Raw genomic sequence first — 17943 nt, forward strand, 5'->3', positions numbered from 1 at the left:
TCATTTCCTGATAGCCTTGAGGAATTTCAGGAACTTCAAACAGTGAACTCTATTCTCTGATACTTTCCTAAGCATCTACCCCAAGCATACGGTCTTCTTGGTTTTGATGTTCAGCAGAGCTGAGTTACATTTTGCTGTGAACTCTTTGCCTTTCGCTCTTTCACGACTAATCCCTTGCCTTCTAACCTTTATTTTTCTACTTGTTCCTTTCACCTTGTTCTGCAGCTAAAAATCCATCACTTTTCTGATTCTCCCTTCACTTCTGAACAATTCACATTGGACTGGAAACCTGAATTCTATTCCTCTCAGCTGCTTCCGGACCTGCCGATTTTCTCTAACTTTGTTTTTTTTATCTATTTGAGCCGTGGTGGCTGTCAGGTTGGAGGAGAGAGTGATCTAGAAGGCGTTTGGCATGTTGACTGTAATTCGGCGTGAAGCAATCTCAGGCCTTCTGGCCAAACGAACGAAATCCATTGCTAACCTTTCTGAGACGGAAACGTCAACAATCAGTGAATTCTGGTCGGAACCACGACTCGGGAAGTTGTCTTTCGGGGGCAATGCACTGCGGGACCTGTCTTCCGTCGAGTGGTTGGTGCGCAGGTTATTGTGGTCCGGACACTGCGGGTTCCGGGAGGGTGGACGATGGAGTTCGCGGAGCTGATTAAGACTCCGCGGGTGGACAATGTGGTCCTTCACCGGCCTTTCCTGCCGCGGGTGGAGGGCACCCTGTGTCTGACCGGGCACCACTTGATCCTCTCCTCCCGCCAGGATAACAGTGAGGAGCTCTGGCTACTGCACAACAACATCGACGCCATCGAGAAAAGGTGAGTGAGGCTGGAGTCGGGCTTCGAGCAGCGGCGACTGTGTAGCAGGCAAGTAGCCGGACCTAACCTCACTTGTACGGTTTATGTGTCAACAGATTTGGCCACGAGCTCGTAAACTCTAACAGCTTAGAAATAAACTATAAATTTCCGACGAAGGGTTTCGGCTCAACAGATTGACTTCCCTGCTCATTGGATGCTGTCAGACCTGCTGTGGCTTTCCAAGCTCCAGTTTTATTGACTTATAGTCAACCATACCCATGTCCAGTTATTTGGAGCAGTCTAGAAGATCGCCCCATTTCCTTGTTTTTTGTTTTCCTACAGGTTTCGCAACTATGTTACACTAATCACTAAAATTCAGTTTCGCTTTATCTGCTCCCGTGGAGATGTTGTCTCTTTCTCCAACTGTAATGTCCTGTCTCTCGAGTATTGACCAGAAATCTGTCACTGTATGTTGTAATTGCGGCTCACACACTGTACTTGCACGAATTTGTCTTTTGTATGAAACAAATGTTTAAGAGGTGGAGTCATAGAATCCCTACAGTATGGAAGCAGGCTATTCGTCTCAAGTCCGCATCGAACCTCCGAAGATTACTCTTCCAGAACCCCTATCCCTTGCCTACTCCACATAGCCTGCACGTCCCTGGACACCGTGGGCAATTTAGAATGGCCAATCTACGTAGCTTGCATTTCTTTGGACTGAGGGAAGAAACCGGTAAACTTGGAGGAAGCCGCGCAGACACGGGGAGAATATGCGCACTTCCACGCAAATAGTCGTCCAACGGTGGAAGCCAACCTCGGTCCACCGTGATAGCCACTGTGCCAAATGTTTGCAATCTGTCAGTGAAGTGTGGGTCTCTTTCAAAGTCCATTTTACTACAGTACTCGTATTATTACTTGTTGAGATTTGTGTGCCTTTGCCTGCAGGTGTCTTTATTCACATCCTTTATGTCTATCAATCATCATTGACCGTCTGTATCAAACAATATTGCTATAGTTGCAACTGCAAGGTTAATTAAATCCATTGTCAACTTCAGGCTGTTCAATAAATACTTGCCAATGTAAAAGCACTGTAAGAAGGTGTAAATAGCTGATTGAAACCGCTCGATTGGGATTAAGAGTGTTAGGATTCTGGGTGCAATTTGTTAAGTAGAAATGGGAAAATCCTGTTTTATAAAAATATAAGTTAATCTACTTTTTGATTTTTGCCATCTGACACATGTTGATGTGAACACCACTTATCTACATGATTGCTAGCAGCAGTGGGGGCTGTATTTCAGTTGACTTTATTTCCATACGGGTTTAGTCCTTACTTCCTAAAGTTAAGTTAAACTGTCACTTGACTGACAGAGGGTCACTGGACTTAACTTGACTCTGCATTCTCTCCACAGATGCTGCCAGACCTGAGTTTCTCCAGTAATTTCTGTTTTTGGTTCATTTCTGGCATCCATAGTCGTTCCTTTCAATTCACGTAGATTAGTTTGAAAGCATAATTGTATAAAGGTATAGGGGACAGTACAAGTGACCAAGAGTTTACAAGGATCATTGAGGCAGAAATTGGGTAATAGCATGGAAGACTCAAAGAAAAGACAAATACGAGTTGTATTCAGTGGAGATGGTTTCGCGACAAGGCACCTTATACTTTTTTAAACTTACCACGTGAGCTGTGTGATAAGATATCACTTAGATTATTTTGTTTTTTAAACAGTCAGTGTTACACAGCAATAACGTATCAACGTAGTCCACAAAGGAGGGCTCAGCAATTTAAAATAATTAGAAGAATCCTTCACATTATGCATGACTAACTTTAAAATTTATAAAAGTACGTTTCAATAAGTGTTGCCTTGAGATCTATTCCCCAGGTGCTGAGCAAGTCATCTTTGGTGGCAGACCCATAGGTTTCTGTTTCTTGGATCAGTAAATTTATCTACCCAGTGAAAGAACAAATTAAGATGCATAAATCCCAGTCTTTCTGAGTCTTACTTAAAACCATGCCATTATGAAAGCAGCTCTGGGCAATGCTCTAATCATTGGAGAAAGAAAAAATAAATCATAATTCTCTTTATTTTCAGTTATTGCCAAAAGAAAATCTAACTCTTAACCTAATTCATCATTTTGCAGGACTGCACAATGAAAATAACTTAAATTCTGTGTCTCCAGTATGTAGCACCGTCTGACTGAAATATTCCATACTTGAAGAGAAATCAGCACTAGGACCCATCCCACTGTACACTGCAAACTCCTTTTGATCACCACATTGTACAACGAACAATAGCCCTACATAAATCTGACTGACACTGTCATGAATTCCAGGCTAATAGGGAGTGTTAATGCTAATAAAGCCATTTCTCGAAAGCGCAGAATTTTTAAAAAAATGACGTATAAATACCGCTGTTATTAAGTAGATTGTATTTCTTTATTTCCAGGTTTGTGGGAACATTGGGTTCAATTACAATTAAATGTAAGGATCTGCGTATCATTCACTTGGATATTCCTGGCATGGAAGAATGTTTAAATATCGCAAGCTCTATTGAGGTGAGATTTTTTTATTGATCAGTTGTTTTCCAAGTTATGATAAATTATTATTAGAATAGAGCTTCTCAAAAGATTTGATTTAGTGCTGAGGATCAGGCAGAATGAATATTCCTTTTTTGGTTATGATATGCTTTAGTTCTAACTTCAAAAGTACACTCTTGCTGTAGCTTTGATTTTTTTTTCAGCTGTGCTTTGGCTTTCTGAGTAATAATGAGTGTATTACGGATAGTCCAGGTTTGTTTTGAACACAAGACAGTGTGTTGAGATGCTGAAACTTCTTTTTGTCAAATTATTGTAGCCTGTTGAGATAATTTTGACTTTTAAACCTAGGTCCAAATTCAGTGAAACAATAACAACTTCTCAAATGTTATTTGACTGTTTCAGTGAAGATTTTAATGTGTAGTGTTGGAAGTATTTATCCAGTCTTAACATACAGCTCATTGAATGATCCTATTCCTTTCGATTTGTTTTTGTTTCCTGTTGGCCATTATAAGGCCATCATGCATTATCTAATCTTAATATCATTTGAGATTTAACAGTGGGCTGCATACTGAATCATTGTTGCCCGTATGATCTGAAGGAACTCCCATGGTGATTAAACAGGAAGTTGCTGTGCATTGAACCAGCAATGATGGAGGAATAACGAATGATGTATATCTGATTGACAAGTGTCCCTGTGCAGTTACTGCCTTGACTTTTCTGTGTGTTGTAAACTGTTGGTTCTAGAGATATTTTTGAAGAAACTGTGACTTCCATGATAGAAATAGAATTGCATTTGCCATTCACATGTTTGAGAAGAATTGAAATTTGTCATGTGTTAAATTTAGAGGGAAGTTCTTGATCAGTGAAAAGCCACTAATGAAGATTTCGTAATTTTGCTGTTTTTTTAATTGTTAAAATAAGTTCTTTCTGCAGATCTAGATCAAGAATATCACAAAATAACTACAGAATGGCAGCACATTGGTTCATAGGTTAGCAATGCTGTCTGACAGTTGTTAAGGACCAATGTTCAATTTCAGCCTTGGGTAACTGTGTGGAGTTTTCATGTTCTCTCTGGGTCTGCATCAGTTTTCTGTGGGTGCTCTGGTTTCTCCCCACAGTCCAAAGGTTGTCATAGAATCACTACAGTGTGGAAACAGGCTCTTCACCCCAACAAGTCCACACCGACCACTGAGCACCCCACCCAGACCTATGCCCCTATAAACCCACCTAATCTACACATCCCTGGACACTATGGGAAATTTAGCATGGCCAATCCACGTAACTTGCACATCTTTGGACTGTGGGAGGAAATCGAAGCACCTGGAGGAAACCCACGCAGACACAGCGAGAATGTGCAAACCATGCACAGACAATCGCCCGAACTTATTTTAACAATTTAAAAAAAAACAGCAAAATTACAAAATCTTCATTAGTGGCTTTTCACTGATCGAACCTGGGTCTCTGGTGTTGTGAGACAGCATTGCTATTCGCCAAGCCACCATACCGCCCCATGTACAATTAGGTGGATTGGCCATGCCGGAAATTTACTTGAAGTGTTGAAGGATGTGCAGGTTAGGTGGGTTAGCCGTGATAAAAACCGCCTTAGGGATTGTGGGATGGGGGTGGGCCTGGTTGAGATTTTCTCCAAAGGGCTGGTGCAGTTTCAATACGCCAAATAGCCTTCCTCTACATGATAAGGAATCAATGGAAAGACAGAAAATTGTCTTTTTAACCAAGAGTGTTTAGTTAAAAATACCCTTTTAATTAATCAGAGAGGCCTAGGCCTGAAACGTCAGCTTTTGTGCTCCTGAGATGCTGCTGAGCCTGCTGTGTTCATCCAGCCTCATGTTTTATTATCTTGGATTCTCCAGCATCTGCAGTTCCCATTATCACTTTTAATTAATCAATTTGGATAATGTACTAACAGAAGGGGCCATGATATTGGCCGTGGTGCTTGACTTTTGGAACAAATTTGGAGAGGCACAAAAAAAATGTAAAATATTGAATAATTGTGGAGGGCATCCTTCTGACTTAATTATTGTCAGCTGTACAATTGCTTGCAACCCTTGCTATATATAAAGTAATCTGAGTCTGTTTCATGCATAGATGTCATAAAATTGGATATAGCATGCATTTACCCATATTTACTAAAGGACCATAATCATAAATTACAATTTTGGTGGACATTTCCTGCTGAGTTATCTCACTGACAGGAATCCATGCAAGGTACATTATGAATTTCTGCTCGTTCACTTTAGGAAAGAAATCAATATTGCTTCCATATGTTGATTGAAGCTGAGAGGGAAAGGACCTTAGGCCATTTAAAGGGATGGCTGTACTAATTGACAACCATAATGGACCATTAATATAGATTGCTTTCTTTCAATATTAAATACTTCTGCGACTTGATTAAATCAGGATAGATATATTGCCTCAGATAACAAGGTGTAGAGCTGGATGAAGACAGCAGGCCGAGCAGTGTCAGAGGAGCAGGAAAGCTGACGTTTCGAGTCTGGACCCTTCAGAAATATTTCTGAAGAAGGGTCCAAACCCAAAATGTCAGCTTTCCTGCTCCTCTGCTGCTTGGTCTTCTCTGTGCATCCAAATCTACACCTATTATCTCAGATTCTCCAGCATCAGTTCCTGCTATCTCTAGGTATATTGTCTGCCCAATTTTCAGAATAGATCACCAGCAGGTGGAATTACTTTGAGAGCTTGTGCTAAGTCCTTTAAAGATTAGTTCATGCATCAAGAATTTCCGGTTTGGTGCAAGGATTTGCTTACTTCATTTGATGAGACAGTTTCAAAGTCTGTATGGATTTTAATATCAGCATCCCAAGTCTACTGTAAAGTCTTAACCAGTTTGGTCTCTAGTTTTTAGCTGGTGTGCAATTAGCCTTCATTGTTAGTGCTTTCTTGTAACGTAATTAAGTGTCCTAATTTACTTTTTCCTAAATTGAGGTTTGGAAGATACGTGCTCACTGTGGAAAGTTCATTAGGCTTTGTGATCATGTTTCTTGTGAGTAAATTTCCTATTCATTTGAACTTGTTGTTGCTGTTCATAAAGAAAGAAGACAGTGATACAAACAACTAACCGATGCATGGTGAATCCAACATGACACTCCAGAAGTTATGACGTGCTTTATTGAGCACATAGGATTAAATAGGTTTCATGAATTTTTTAAGATATTTATACTCAAGCAGGTAATCTGCTTAATATTGGTGAACTTCATTTCATTTATATTGCCTCCACTTGAACCTCAAAAGAATTTGGTTTTGCCATAATTTTTAAGAGCTTACCAATGCAGATCACCAGAGTAGCTTTGGTTATTGAACCATCAGCAGAAATTTTTGTTTTATTTTAACAGTCTTGCTTGGTTGGGAGAACATTTCAATAGTGTCACACAATGTTGTGGCATTGCATAACATTTAAGGACTTAGGCTCAGACTCATACTGGTACTGCAGTACTGAAAAAGCTGCAAGGTTTGAGGTGCACACCTTCTGATGAGACATTGAATTTCCCACTGTGTCCCATCTGAGGCTTTGGATGCTGCAAATGGCTTGTGTTCAACGTAAGAAATCTGCCAGATTGTTTTTCTCATGGTTATCCTGTGTCTGGGTGCATGCAGAACGTTGGTGCATTTTCTGTATGATAATGATAGCTGCTGACACCACAAGACAACAGGAGGATTTGATGCTTTTTATGGCAAATGAAGTTGAAGACTTCCTTTTAAAAATAGCTTGGCCTGTAAGTTTGCGGTGATAATGGGACTGAGTAATCTTGGAAGTGATAATGCTTTATTTGTTTTCTCCTTGTTCAGACATTATCTACTTTGGATTCTACCACATTGATGTATCCCTTCTTTTATCGACCTATGTTTGAGGTTTTGGAAGATGGATGGCACTCCTTCCTTCCCGAGCATGAGTTTACTTTGCTTTCTGCATCAGTGAGTCCAATTTTAATTATTTGCAAGTATGGTGCATGAGTTTGTTCCAGTTGCTGGCATGGTTTTGGGTTTTGGCCATATTTGGCAAATATATAAGCATCTTGAAACTAAAAAGGATCATAGTCTGGAATTTCAACCATTTCCATAACAACTGAGCTAAATTCAGTGTAAATGGTGCTGAGGATACAGAATTTCTTCTGCATTCAGGACAGTTTATTTTTTCAGTATATAACAAGCCTAAAAAGAGAGAGAGCATTCTTTCTGAAACAGAAGTTGAATTCAAACCTAGACTTATGCAAATATCAGAAAATATATATTGTTGGATCAGGAACAAAGAACATTTATTAGATTCCAAGAATTAAGTCTTGAAGGAAACTTAGAGGAGCATTGGAAGTACACGGGGGAAATTAGAAGGGAAAATAGTAGAGCAAAAAGAAGACATAAAAGGAGTACAAGCAAGCGTTACTGAGTAAAATCCTGAAGTATTTTATGATTGAAATGAGGCATTAAGCTGGACGGGGAATACAGTGGCACAATGGTTAGTACTGGTATTTCGCAGCACCAGGGACCCAGGCTCAACTCCAGCCTTGGCACTTGCCTGTGTGGAGTATACTCGTTCTCCCTGTGTCTGCCTGGGTTTTCACAGCTGCACTGGTTTTTAGTCCAAAGGTGTGCAGTTTAGGTGGATTGGCCATGCTAAATTTCCCTGTAGCATCCAGGGATGTGTAGGCTTGGTGGATCAGCCATGGTAAATATGGGATTGCAGAGATAGGGTGGGGAGTTGGCTCTGAATAGGATGCTATTCTCAATGAGGCCGAATGGCCCCTATCTGCACTGTAGGGATTCTATGACTATGAATTAGAGACCAAAAAGGTAACTTGAATGTGGAGACAGTGACATGACCATGGTTCATAATAAATATTTTTACACAGCATTGGGAAATTAGACATTAAATAGGGTCTTATGCGTGGAAACAGGAGACACTGCTGAAGTATTAAATGAATACTTTGAAACTAACATTAGCAAAGAGGATGATGCTAAGCAGGTCATGGTAAAAGAGGAGGTAATTCAGATTCTTAGAGGATAAAATTGATTAAAGTGAAAGTTATTGGATTGACTGTAGTTGAAGTTGATGAACTCTAGGATCAGATGTGTTGTATCTAAGGAGACTGAGGGCAATAAGTGTGAAAATTGCAGAGACGCTTACCGTAATTCTCTGGTCATACTTAGACTGGTGGCAGAGGACCAGAGAATTCTAAATGTTAACCCTTATTCAAAAGATAGGCCCAAAAACTGAAGTAGTCAGTTTAACATCAGTGCAAGAATGCTTGTCACAACAGTAATTTGAGATGAAATTGCCAATCACTTGGGCATGGAGGGAAAATTGTGTTTAACTAAATTGCTGGAATTCTTTTGAAGTGTTGATGTGGATTACGCAAATTTCTAAAGGGCTTTTGATAAAGTGCCACACAACAGACTTGTGAGCGAAGTTAAACTTGTGGAATAAAAGGAACATAAGCAACATTGATACAGGAAATAAAAGGAGGGAGGTGACGGATGTTTCTAGGCAAGAGTAATGCTAAAATGAAGTGCTCCAGGGATCACTTGAGTTTTTTGGTCTCTGATATATACATTAATCTCCTAGATCTTGGTGTACAGGGCATAATTTCAAAATTTGTGAGCTGTCTTAAACTTTGAAGTATTTGGAGAAATATTGAACTGCAAAAGGATACAGACAGGTTGGTGGAATAAATGCATTAGTGGCAGATAAAATTTAAAGGACTAAGATGTGAAGTCATGTGAGTTTGTGGGATAAACATGATGAGGCAGTATCAAATAATTATCTATAATTCTGAATGATATTTTGAAGGCTGTGCGGGAGCACAAGTAATAAATAACAAAGCAATAATAAATCAATAAATAGTTGAAGATGGTGAAATATTTGAGAGCAAGGTTTGTACAGCACACAGTATCCAAGGATTGATTTATTGGAAACTGAGTACAGAAACAAAGAGGTTGTGCTAAACTTGTGTCCAACATTGGTTTGGCCTCAACTGGAGTATTGTGTCCACTTCTGGGTGCCACAGTTCATCCCAGGAAGTATAGAGAGGCATTAGATAGAACAAGAATGTTTTCAGGAATAAGGAACTTCAGTTAGGAAGATAAATTGGGAGTGTTAGGAAAATTGAAGGGAGATTTTGATGTGAGAGTGCTCAAAGTCATGAAAGATCAGGACAGAGGAGGTTGGTAGAAACTTATTTAATTGAGTTGAGAATTAGAGGAGACAGACTCAGTGTTTGACAGAAAAAGCAAGGCAGCATGAAGAAAAGGTTTTTACACAATGAGTTGTTGGGAGCTGGATGCACTGCCTCTATGCGTGATGGCTGCTAATTCATTTGAGGCATTCAAGAGAAAATTGGATTATTATCTGAAGAAAAATAGACAGGGAGAAGGTTGGGGAGTGGCATGAGGCAAATTGCTCCTTTGGAATGCTAGAACGAACCCAACAGGGTGAATGTGCCACCTCTGTAACTAATCTGTAATTTGATTATTGGGTGTGATTACAAACATTTGGTTATAGAGGCAATTTCCTTTCTGTTTTTTTTAAATATTCACTTAATGATAATTGTAGTTCAATTAAGCAATGGGAAAATAGACCAAACAGCACTTAAAAGAATGGAGTTGGTAAAAACTAATTAATTCATATATTATTTAACTATGTAACATTGACTGGAATTAGAGATGTGAAGAGTCTTTAGAAAGAACTTGCTTTATTTTGGATGGGGAGTTCCTTTGCTTTGGCTGATTTTTGTTCACTCATTTGCATGTGATTTATAAAATAATTTTATTATGGAATTCTGAATGAGAGAAAATGACAGCTTGGATTTTCCTAGCATTTCCTAACAGCATAGTGTGTCAAACAAAAATTTGATCTTGAGCTGCGTAACTTGTTCTTTTGGCATTTGACCAAAGGTTTTCCCAGATTGGGTAGACTTGGAAGAACAAAGCAAGGTAAAGCATCAGATTTAGGGAGGGATCCCTTGAACTTTGGGCCTTAGTAGCTGCATAATATTAATCTGAAATCTAAAAAGGAAAATTGCTGTGCAATCAATTTTGCAATGGCAAACATGGGCATTCCCCAAAAACTGGCTGGTATAAAAGTTACTCAAAGGCATAAGTTATCATGAACTTGAAACGACCTGTTGGCATGATTATTTTAAAAGCTGCAGTTTTTGTTGCAAGTAAGATTTAATCAGCAAGAAGGTCTTTTGAATAATGGAAACAATATTTGCTTTTCTCTCAGACAGATGAATGGAGGCTAAGCTATGTTAACAAAGATTTTGCTGTTTGCCCCTCCTATCCTCCTATTGTCATGGTGCCGAAATCAACTGATGATGAAGTTTTGAAAAAAGTTGCTGCATTTCGTCAAGGTGGTCGCTTTCCTGTCCTCAGCTATTACCATAAAAAGAATGGAATGGTGAGCATAAAAGATGATTGCAGGTTTAACATAGAATAGTCTGATTAATTTCTGTAATCTCCAGCTTGTTGTTAATTTTTGTTTTATTTCTGTTGACTTACTCATGCTGAACTTTCCAGGTTTTATGTGTGTCATAGGGAAAACTTTTATCATTAATTTTCTGCATACCTTTCACATGCTGTAGGTGTATTTTTCCAAGTTTCATATAGATAGACTGAATGTTTGAATGAAAAACACATAAATGTAATTTCTATGCTTGTTCTACAATCAAACTTTTCCTTCACACCCAGTAAATTCCCATGGGATTGATGAGTTTATCGTGTCATAAATTATTGAACTGTTGAACTTGTAGCTCAGTTTGTGCAAGTTGTTCAAATTAACTGCACACAGCCATGTATTATGCATTTCCTTTCCATTTCTAAAACTCCATTGCATGAACTTCAAAAGTAATTTCTCAAACGGTTAACAAATCAAATGTGATGTGACATTGTTGATCTCGCTTGCAGTGCAGGAAATGGTATGCATTAGAATTTAGTTAAATATGTAACTTGGCAAGAGGGTAGTGAGAAATTTTGAACAAAAACAGAAGTTGCTGGAAAAGCTCAGCAGGTCTGGCAGCATCTATGAAGGAAAAAATATCAGGTTAGCGTTTTGGGCCTGGTGACCCTTCCTCAGAACAAGGAAGTTTTGAGGAAGGGTCACCTGACCTGAAACGGTAACTCTAATTTTTTTCTTCGCAGATGCTGCCAGACCTGCAGAGCTTTTCCAACAAATTCTGTATTTTGTTCCTGATTTACCGCATCCACAGTTCTTTCAGTTTTGATTTAGTGAGAAATCTTGATCACTAAGTTATGTTCAGACATAAGTGTGACACCATTAATATTTCAAAAAATCTATACAGCTGAATTATAGAAGCCCCAACATATTCTCAACTGCTGACAGGAAATTATCCAGCCCAGTCCTGCTTTTCGGCACTTGTCCTGTAGCCTTTTAGGTTACAGCACCTTAAGTGCACATTCAAGTATGTTGTTAAATATCATTTGGGTTCTGTCTCAAGTGTTTGACTGAGATTTACCAATCTGCAGCATCCTCTGGGTGAAATATGCCTGCTAAAATCCCCTCTGAACCTCCAACATCTTACCCTAAATCTGTGCCTGCTGGTAATGGGTCCCTTAGCCAAGGGAAACAGGACCTTCCTAACCGTCTATCTTGAACTCTTTATAACTTTAAAGAATTTGTCAGGTCTGCTGCCAGCCCCTTCTGTTCCAAAGCAAGTAATCCTATCTTATTCAACCTTCACTCAACCTCAAATTCTGCATTTCAGCCAACATCCTTGTAAATCTCTTCTGTACCCACTTGTATGCAATCAATGTTCCTATAGTGCAGCAGTCACAATTGCATACAGTACTTCAGCTGTGGCCTACCCCATGTTTTATACAGTTGCAGCAAAACCTCCTATGTTTTGGATTCTGTTCCTGGACCAGTAAGTATTATGCATATCTTCGTGTCCGCCTTTTTAGCTACCTGTTCCACAGCCTGCTCCACCTTCAGCGATTCGTAGATATGTCATCTAAGGTCCCTCTGTTCCATTACACTTGTTAGTATCCTACTATTTTTTTATATTCCCTGCCTTGTTGATTAATTCCAAATCCACTTTATCATTCTTTCCTAGATTGAACTCCATTTTGCTCCTGTTTCGCTCCTTGGTGTTTACCTGTAGTCTGTAGTTTTCTGTCATTTTTATATCTTCTACAAACTTTTTATCAAAGCCTTGACACTCAAGCTCAAATCTCTGCTTATACATCAGAAGAAGCAAGGAATCTTGTACTGAACCTTGTGCTACTCCAGCTGAAAGCAACCTTCTGGTCCTACAAGTTCCATTGACCAGTTAGGTTGCCTCCTTTTTTATTATTTTTAAAGTAAAAGTGCAATGAAAATGTTGTTCCAGAATACTGTTTGTAGCTGAAGAGATTTGATGTCATATTTTCATGTATTTTACACAAAATTCAATGTCATATCAATATAAACATAATCTGCCTTATCTTGGATTCTCCAGCATCTGCAGTTCCAATTATCTCTGATCTACCTTACCTTGACCAGCTTTTTGATAAATTGACTGTGGTTATGCTGTTGAGACCCTTCATGGGTAATTATAAAACACGTTTGACATGGCTGCTTTTAGGTCTTAATATGGGATGATTACTTTCCAAATGTTTTAAAAGTCCTGTTTTGATTTCTGAATCTTGTGGAAAATGGCTATGAATTCACTTATCATAGCTTTCAAGCCAATGACTAAAATTGAAGAAAGAATCCACTTTGATGATATAACCAACACTTCTTGAGTTCAGCTTTTTTAAATGGAATCATGACTGAGGCATTGGTCAGTTTCCAACTGTAATGCCCCAGCATGAGCTGGCAAGGTTTATTGTCTGATCAGAAACTATGATCAATAAGGAGAGGAAATATAATAGAAGGAAAATATTCTGCCTGGAAGTCAGTGGTGAGTGGGGTTCCACAGGGCTCTGTCCTTGGGCCTCTACTGTTTGTAATTTTTATTAATGACTTGGACGAGGGAATTGAAGGATGGGTCAGCAAGTTTGCAGACGACACAAAGGTCGGAGGTGTCGTTGACAGTGTAGAGGGCTGTTGTAGGCTGCAGCGGGACATTGACAGGATGCAGAGATGGGCTGAGAGGTGGCAGATGGAGTTCAACCTGGATAAATGCGAGGTGATGCATTTTGGAAGGTCGAATTTGAAAGCTGAGTACAGGATTAAGGATAGGATTCTTGGCAGCGTGGAGGAACAGAGGGATCTTGGTGTGCAGATACATAGATCCCTTAAAATGGCCACCCAAGTGGACAGGGTTGTTAAGAAAGCATATGGTGTTTTGGCTTTCATTAACAGGGGGATTGAGTTTAAGAGTCGTGAGATCTTGTTGCAGCTCTATAAAACTTTGGTTAGACCGCACTTGGAATACTGCGTCCAGTTCTGGGCGCCCTATTTTCGGAAAGATGTGGATGCTTTGGAGAGGGTTCAGAGGAGGTTTACCAGGATGCTGCCTGGACTGGAGGGCTTATCTTATGAAGAGAGGTTGACTGAGCTCGGTCTCTTTTCATTGGAGAAAAGGAGGAGGAGAGGGGACCTAATTGAGGTATACAAGATAATGAGAGGCATAGATAGAGTCAATAGCCAGAGACTATTTCCCAGGGCAGAAATGGCTAGCACGAGGGGTCATAGTTTTAAGCTGGTTGGTGGAAAGTATAGAGGGGATGTCAGAGGCAGGTTCTTTACGCAGAGAGTTGTGAGAGCATGGAATGCGTTGCCAGCAGCAGTTGTGGAAGCAAGGTCATTGGGGTCATTTAAGAGACTGCTGGACATGCATATGGTCACAGAAATTTGAGGGTGCATCCATGAGGATCAATGGTCGGCACAACATTGTGGGCTGAAGGGCCTGTTCTGTGCTGTACTGTTCTATGTTCTATGTTCTATGTTCTAATAAAACAGCTTATGCATTAAAAATGAAGTGATTAGTCACTTAACTGTGAAACCTCACTGTTTGTTCCTTTCGTCTCATTTTCACTGTAACCATTTTGCTACAGGATTAATGTTTCTGTCTGCTCTCTTTTGCAGAAAATTTGCATTTTTTTGTAACTGCCTGTATAACTTTTGTGTAGTCCAGACTGACCCATGGAAAAACCCCTTATTACTGCATTATAGTTACACACATGTATTGTTTAATTCAGCCTTGACTCTTGGGCATGGTATTATAAAATGCTGGTTCACGTTTGCTAACTCTTGAAATAAGGTTGTTTAAGGAATGAATTGCCATGTTGTAAAACCCAGAATGAGCTTTTTTTTAGATAATGTCATTAGATCAGTTTAATTGGCCCTCAGCAGTATGGGTGGCTTGTTATATTACTATTGATTACATTGAAAATCAAAAGCTTTCTCTTGCTGAGAAACTTTCAGCCCATACAGTAATTTCCTCAAATCATATGTTCATCATCATTCATTCAGAAAACAAAAATTGTAAGACTCTTTTATGCTTCATCTGAGTCTTGGGGAGGGTAACCTCAGACTGCTGCAGTCCTGAACTTGCACTGCAGTCACTCTGCTGGCCATGATTTTACTACCTAAATCAATACAATCAACGCAGGAACATCCCCTTCAGCCCACCAAGCCTACACTGATTCCCATTCCTTATTTAGATCCCCTTTGTACTGCCCATACTCAACACAGTGTGCAGCTGGAGGAACAGAGCAGGCCAGGTAGCCAGAGGAGCAGGAAAGTTGACCACCTCCACTGGCAGTGCATTCCAGGAACACTCCACCCTCTAATTTAAAACGTTTCCCTGTACTTCTCCCCTAAAGTTCCCCACTCTCCCCTTGAACTGTGCCCTTTTCGTAGAATCCCTACAGTGTGGAAACAGGTCCTTTGGCCCAACAAGTCCACACCGACACTCCGAGCATCCCACCCAGGCCCATCCCCCTATAACTCAACTGATCTACGCATCACTGAACACTACAGGCAATTTAGCAGGGCCAATCCACCGAGTCTGCACATCTTTGGACTGTGGGAGGAATCCCACGCAGCCACAAGGAGAATGTGCAAACTCCACACGAACAGTTGCCCAAGGGTGGGTTCGAACCCCGGTCCCTGGTGCTGTGAAGCAGCAGCGCTAACCACTGAACCACTGTTTCGCTCTTGTAGTTGACCTTTCCATCCTGGGCCAAAGCCTCTGACTATCCACCCTATCTACGCCTCTCATATTTTGTAGACCTGTATCAAGTCACCCCTTCATCCTCCGTCATTCTTCTGCTTTGGAATTCCCTCTTTAAATCTTTTTGCTTTTCTTTGCACCTCTGAGATGCTCCTTTTAAGCCTACCTGTTGTGAGCAAAGATTTGGTCATGGGTCCTAATATGTTCTTACGTGGCATGTTGTCATATTTAGTTCTTGTTTGAAGTGCCATGAGATATTTTGCAATAGTAAAGGCACTGTATAAACACAGTTTGGTGGTGGATGTCAACTTTTATGCTGACGGCATAGGTCATGTATCCTAGCAGGGGGAACTGAGAGAAATTTTGTTCCAGTATGAATGCCACATGACTGTGCTATGACACTAGGCCTAGGTAACAAAGTGTGGGGCTGGATGAACACAGCAGGCCAAGCAGCATCTTAGGAGCACAAAAGCTGACGTTTCGGGCCTAGACCCCGAAACGTCAGCTTTTGCGCTCCTAAGATGCTGCTTGACCTGCTGTGTTCATCCAGCCCCACACTTCGTTATCTTGGATTCTCCAGCATCTGCAGTTCCCATTATCTATGACACTAGGCATACCTAGTTGATTCTTTAGCAAACGTAACTATCTGACCCTACCTGTAGAACACTGATCTTGGAAGGCAGCACAATAGAATATTGATATGGTTTTATGCATTTTGGTGCCTTGCTACAAGCAAATTTTTGTTCAAGGCAGAATTCCTGTTCCATTAGAAGCCAACATATTGCTGAGATCAGCTATGTTAAACCAAGGAAAGCTTTCTTCATATGTGCAACATACTGAAATAATGTATGGAGAAATGAAACCTAAGCAATATATAGGCATAGGGTGTTAGCTGGACAGCTGCTGAAGTGCAGCATTGTGCAATTTTACAAGTTCCTTGTTGCTGTGAGTCTTTAATTGCTCGTCACCAAGAAATAAACAGTTAAAAAAGGGAAAATCACTAACTTACCTGGCTAATTAGTGACTTCAAAAAGTAACAGAATCAATGTTGTCTGCACTTCTAGTGGGATAATTGACCTTTTTGCTCCTAGCTTATCATAAATTGTTTGTTGGCTGTTTAGAGCATCTTGTATTTAATTTCCTAAATCAAGTTAGATTTACAATAGAAAAATCACATTTATCAATTCACAGGCCTGTCCAACATGAAAACAGACTCAATAGTCCAACTCTTCCGTACCGACCAGACATTCCAATCGCCAGCATTTGGTCTGCATACTTGGGAGTGCTTGCTAAAATAGGGCTGAGTTGGCATGGCTTTATCAGGGGGAAGTCATGCCATGCAAATCTGTTAGAAATCTTCGAGGAGGTGACGAGCAATTTGGAGAAAGAAGAGGCAGTGGAAGTGATCATTTTGAATTTCCAGCAGGCCTTTGACAAGATACTGCACAGAAGGCTGCTAAGTAAGATAAGAGCCCATGGTGTTAGGGGCAAGGTACAGGCATGGAAAGAGCTTGGCTGTTTGGCAGACAGTAGGGATAAACAGGCCTTTTTCGGAATGTCAGCCGGTGGCTAGTTGTGCTCAGCAGAGGTCACTGTTAGGACCTCCACTGTTCATGTCGTACACTAATGATCTGGATGAAGAATCTGGATAAAGTTTTCAGATAGCACAAAGATAGATGTTATGTTGAGGCAGGGAGACTATAGACGACTTGAACAGGCCGAAGTGTGAGCACAGAACTGGCAGGTAGAATATGGTGAGGGAAAGTGTGAGATTATGCACTTTGGTAGGAAGAATCGTGGCACAGACTGCCTTTTCTAAATGGGGAAAGGCTTCAGCAGTTGGAAGCTCAGAGGGCTTTGGGAGCCCTCATTCAGGATTCTCTAAAGTTAACATGTGGTGTGAGCATTCATTTCAAGAAGGCTGGAATACAAGAACAGGGATACGCAACTGAGGCTGTATAAAGCTATGGTCAGACTGCATTTGGACTGTTTTGAGCAGTTTTAAGGACCCGTGTCCAGCAAGGATGTGCTGGAGGTGTTTCACAAAAGTGATCCTGGGGATGAAGGTCTTGTCATATGAAATGTGGTTGATGACTGGGTCTGCATCAATGGAATTTAGAAGGATGAGGGAGGGGACCTGCTTGAAACCTAGAGAATGCTGAGAGGCCTTGTTAGAGTGGGTGTGGAGAAGGTATTTCCACTAGTAGGAGAGGGCACAGTCCGAGGTAAGGGATGACCCTTTAGAACTGAGATGAAGAGGGAGTTCTTCAGCCAGATGGTGATGAATCTGTGGAACTCATTGCAATGAAAATCAACTCATTGAGTGTATTTAAGAGAAAGAGAGATTCTTTATTCGTAAGGGGATTAAGGGTTACAGGGAAAAGCCTGGAATATGGCATTGAAAAACATCATCATGATTGAAATGACAAGGCAGGCCGTTGGCCCAATGGCCTAGTTCT

At 40.4% G+C, this 17943-nt stretch overlaps 1 protein-coding gene across 1 annotated transcript in view; it reads left to right on the top strand.

The window, feature by feature from the left end:
• Positions 1-569: 569 nt before the first annotated feature.
• Positions 570-17943, top strand: part of mtmr9 (myotubularin related protein 9) — a 66798-nt gene continuing 49424 nt past the window's right edge. Inside the window, exons 1-4 of the mRNA XM_048530306.2 lie at positions 570-824; positions 3248-3356; positions 7161-7286; positions 10591-10764. Coding sequence (XP_048386263.1) covers positions 643-824; positions 3248-3356; positions 7161-7286; positions 10591-10764 — 591 coding nt within the window. The 5' untranslated portion in view covers positions 570-642. The remainder of the gene's footprint in view (positions 825-3247; positions 3357-7160; positions 7287-10590; positions 10765-17943) is intronic.

The sequence above is a fragment of the Stegostoma tigrinum genome, chromosome 4, assembly GCF_030684315.1.
Source record: "Stegostoma tigrinum isolate sSteTig4 chromosome 4, sSteTig4.hap1, whole genome shotgun sequence".
Lineage (NCBI taxonomy): Eukaryota > Metazoa > Chordata > Chondrichthyes > Orectolobiformes > Stegostomatidae > Stegostoma > Stegostoma tigrinum.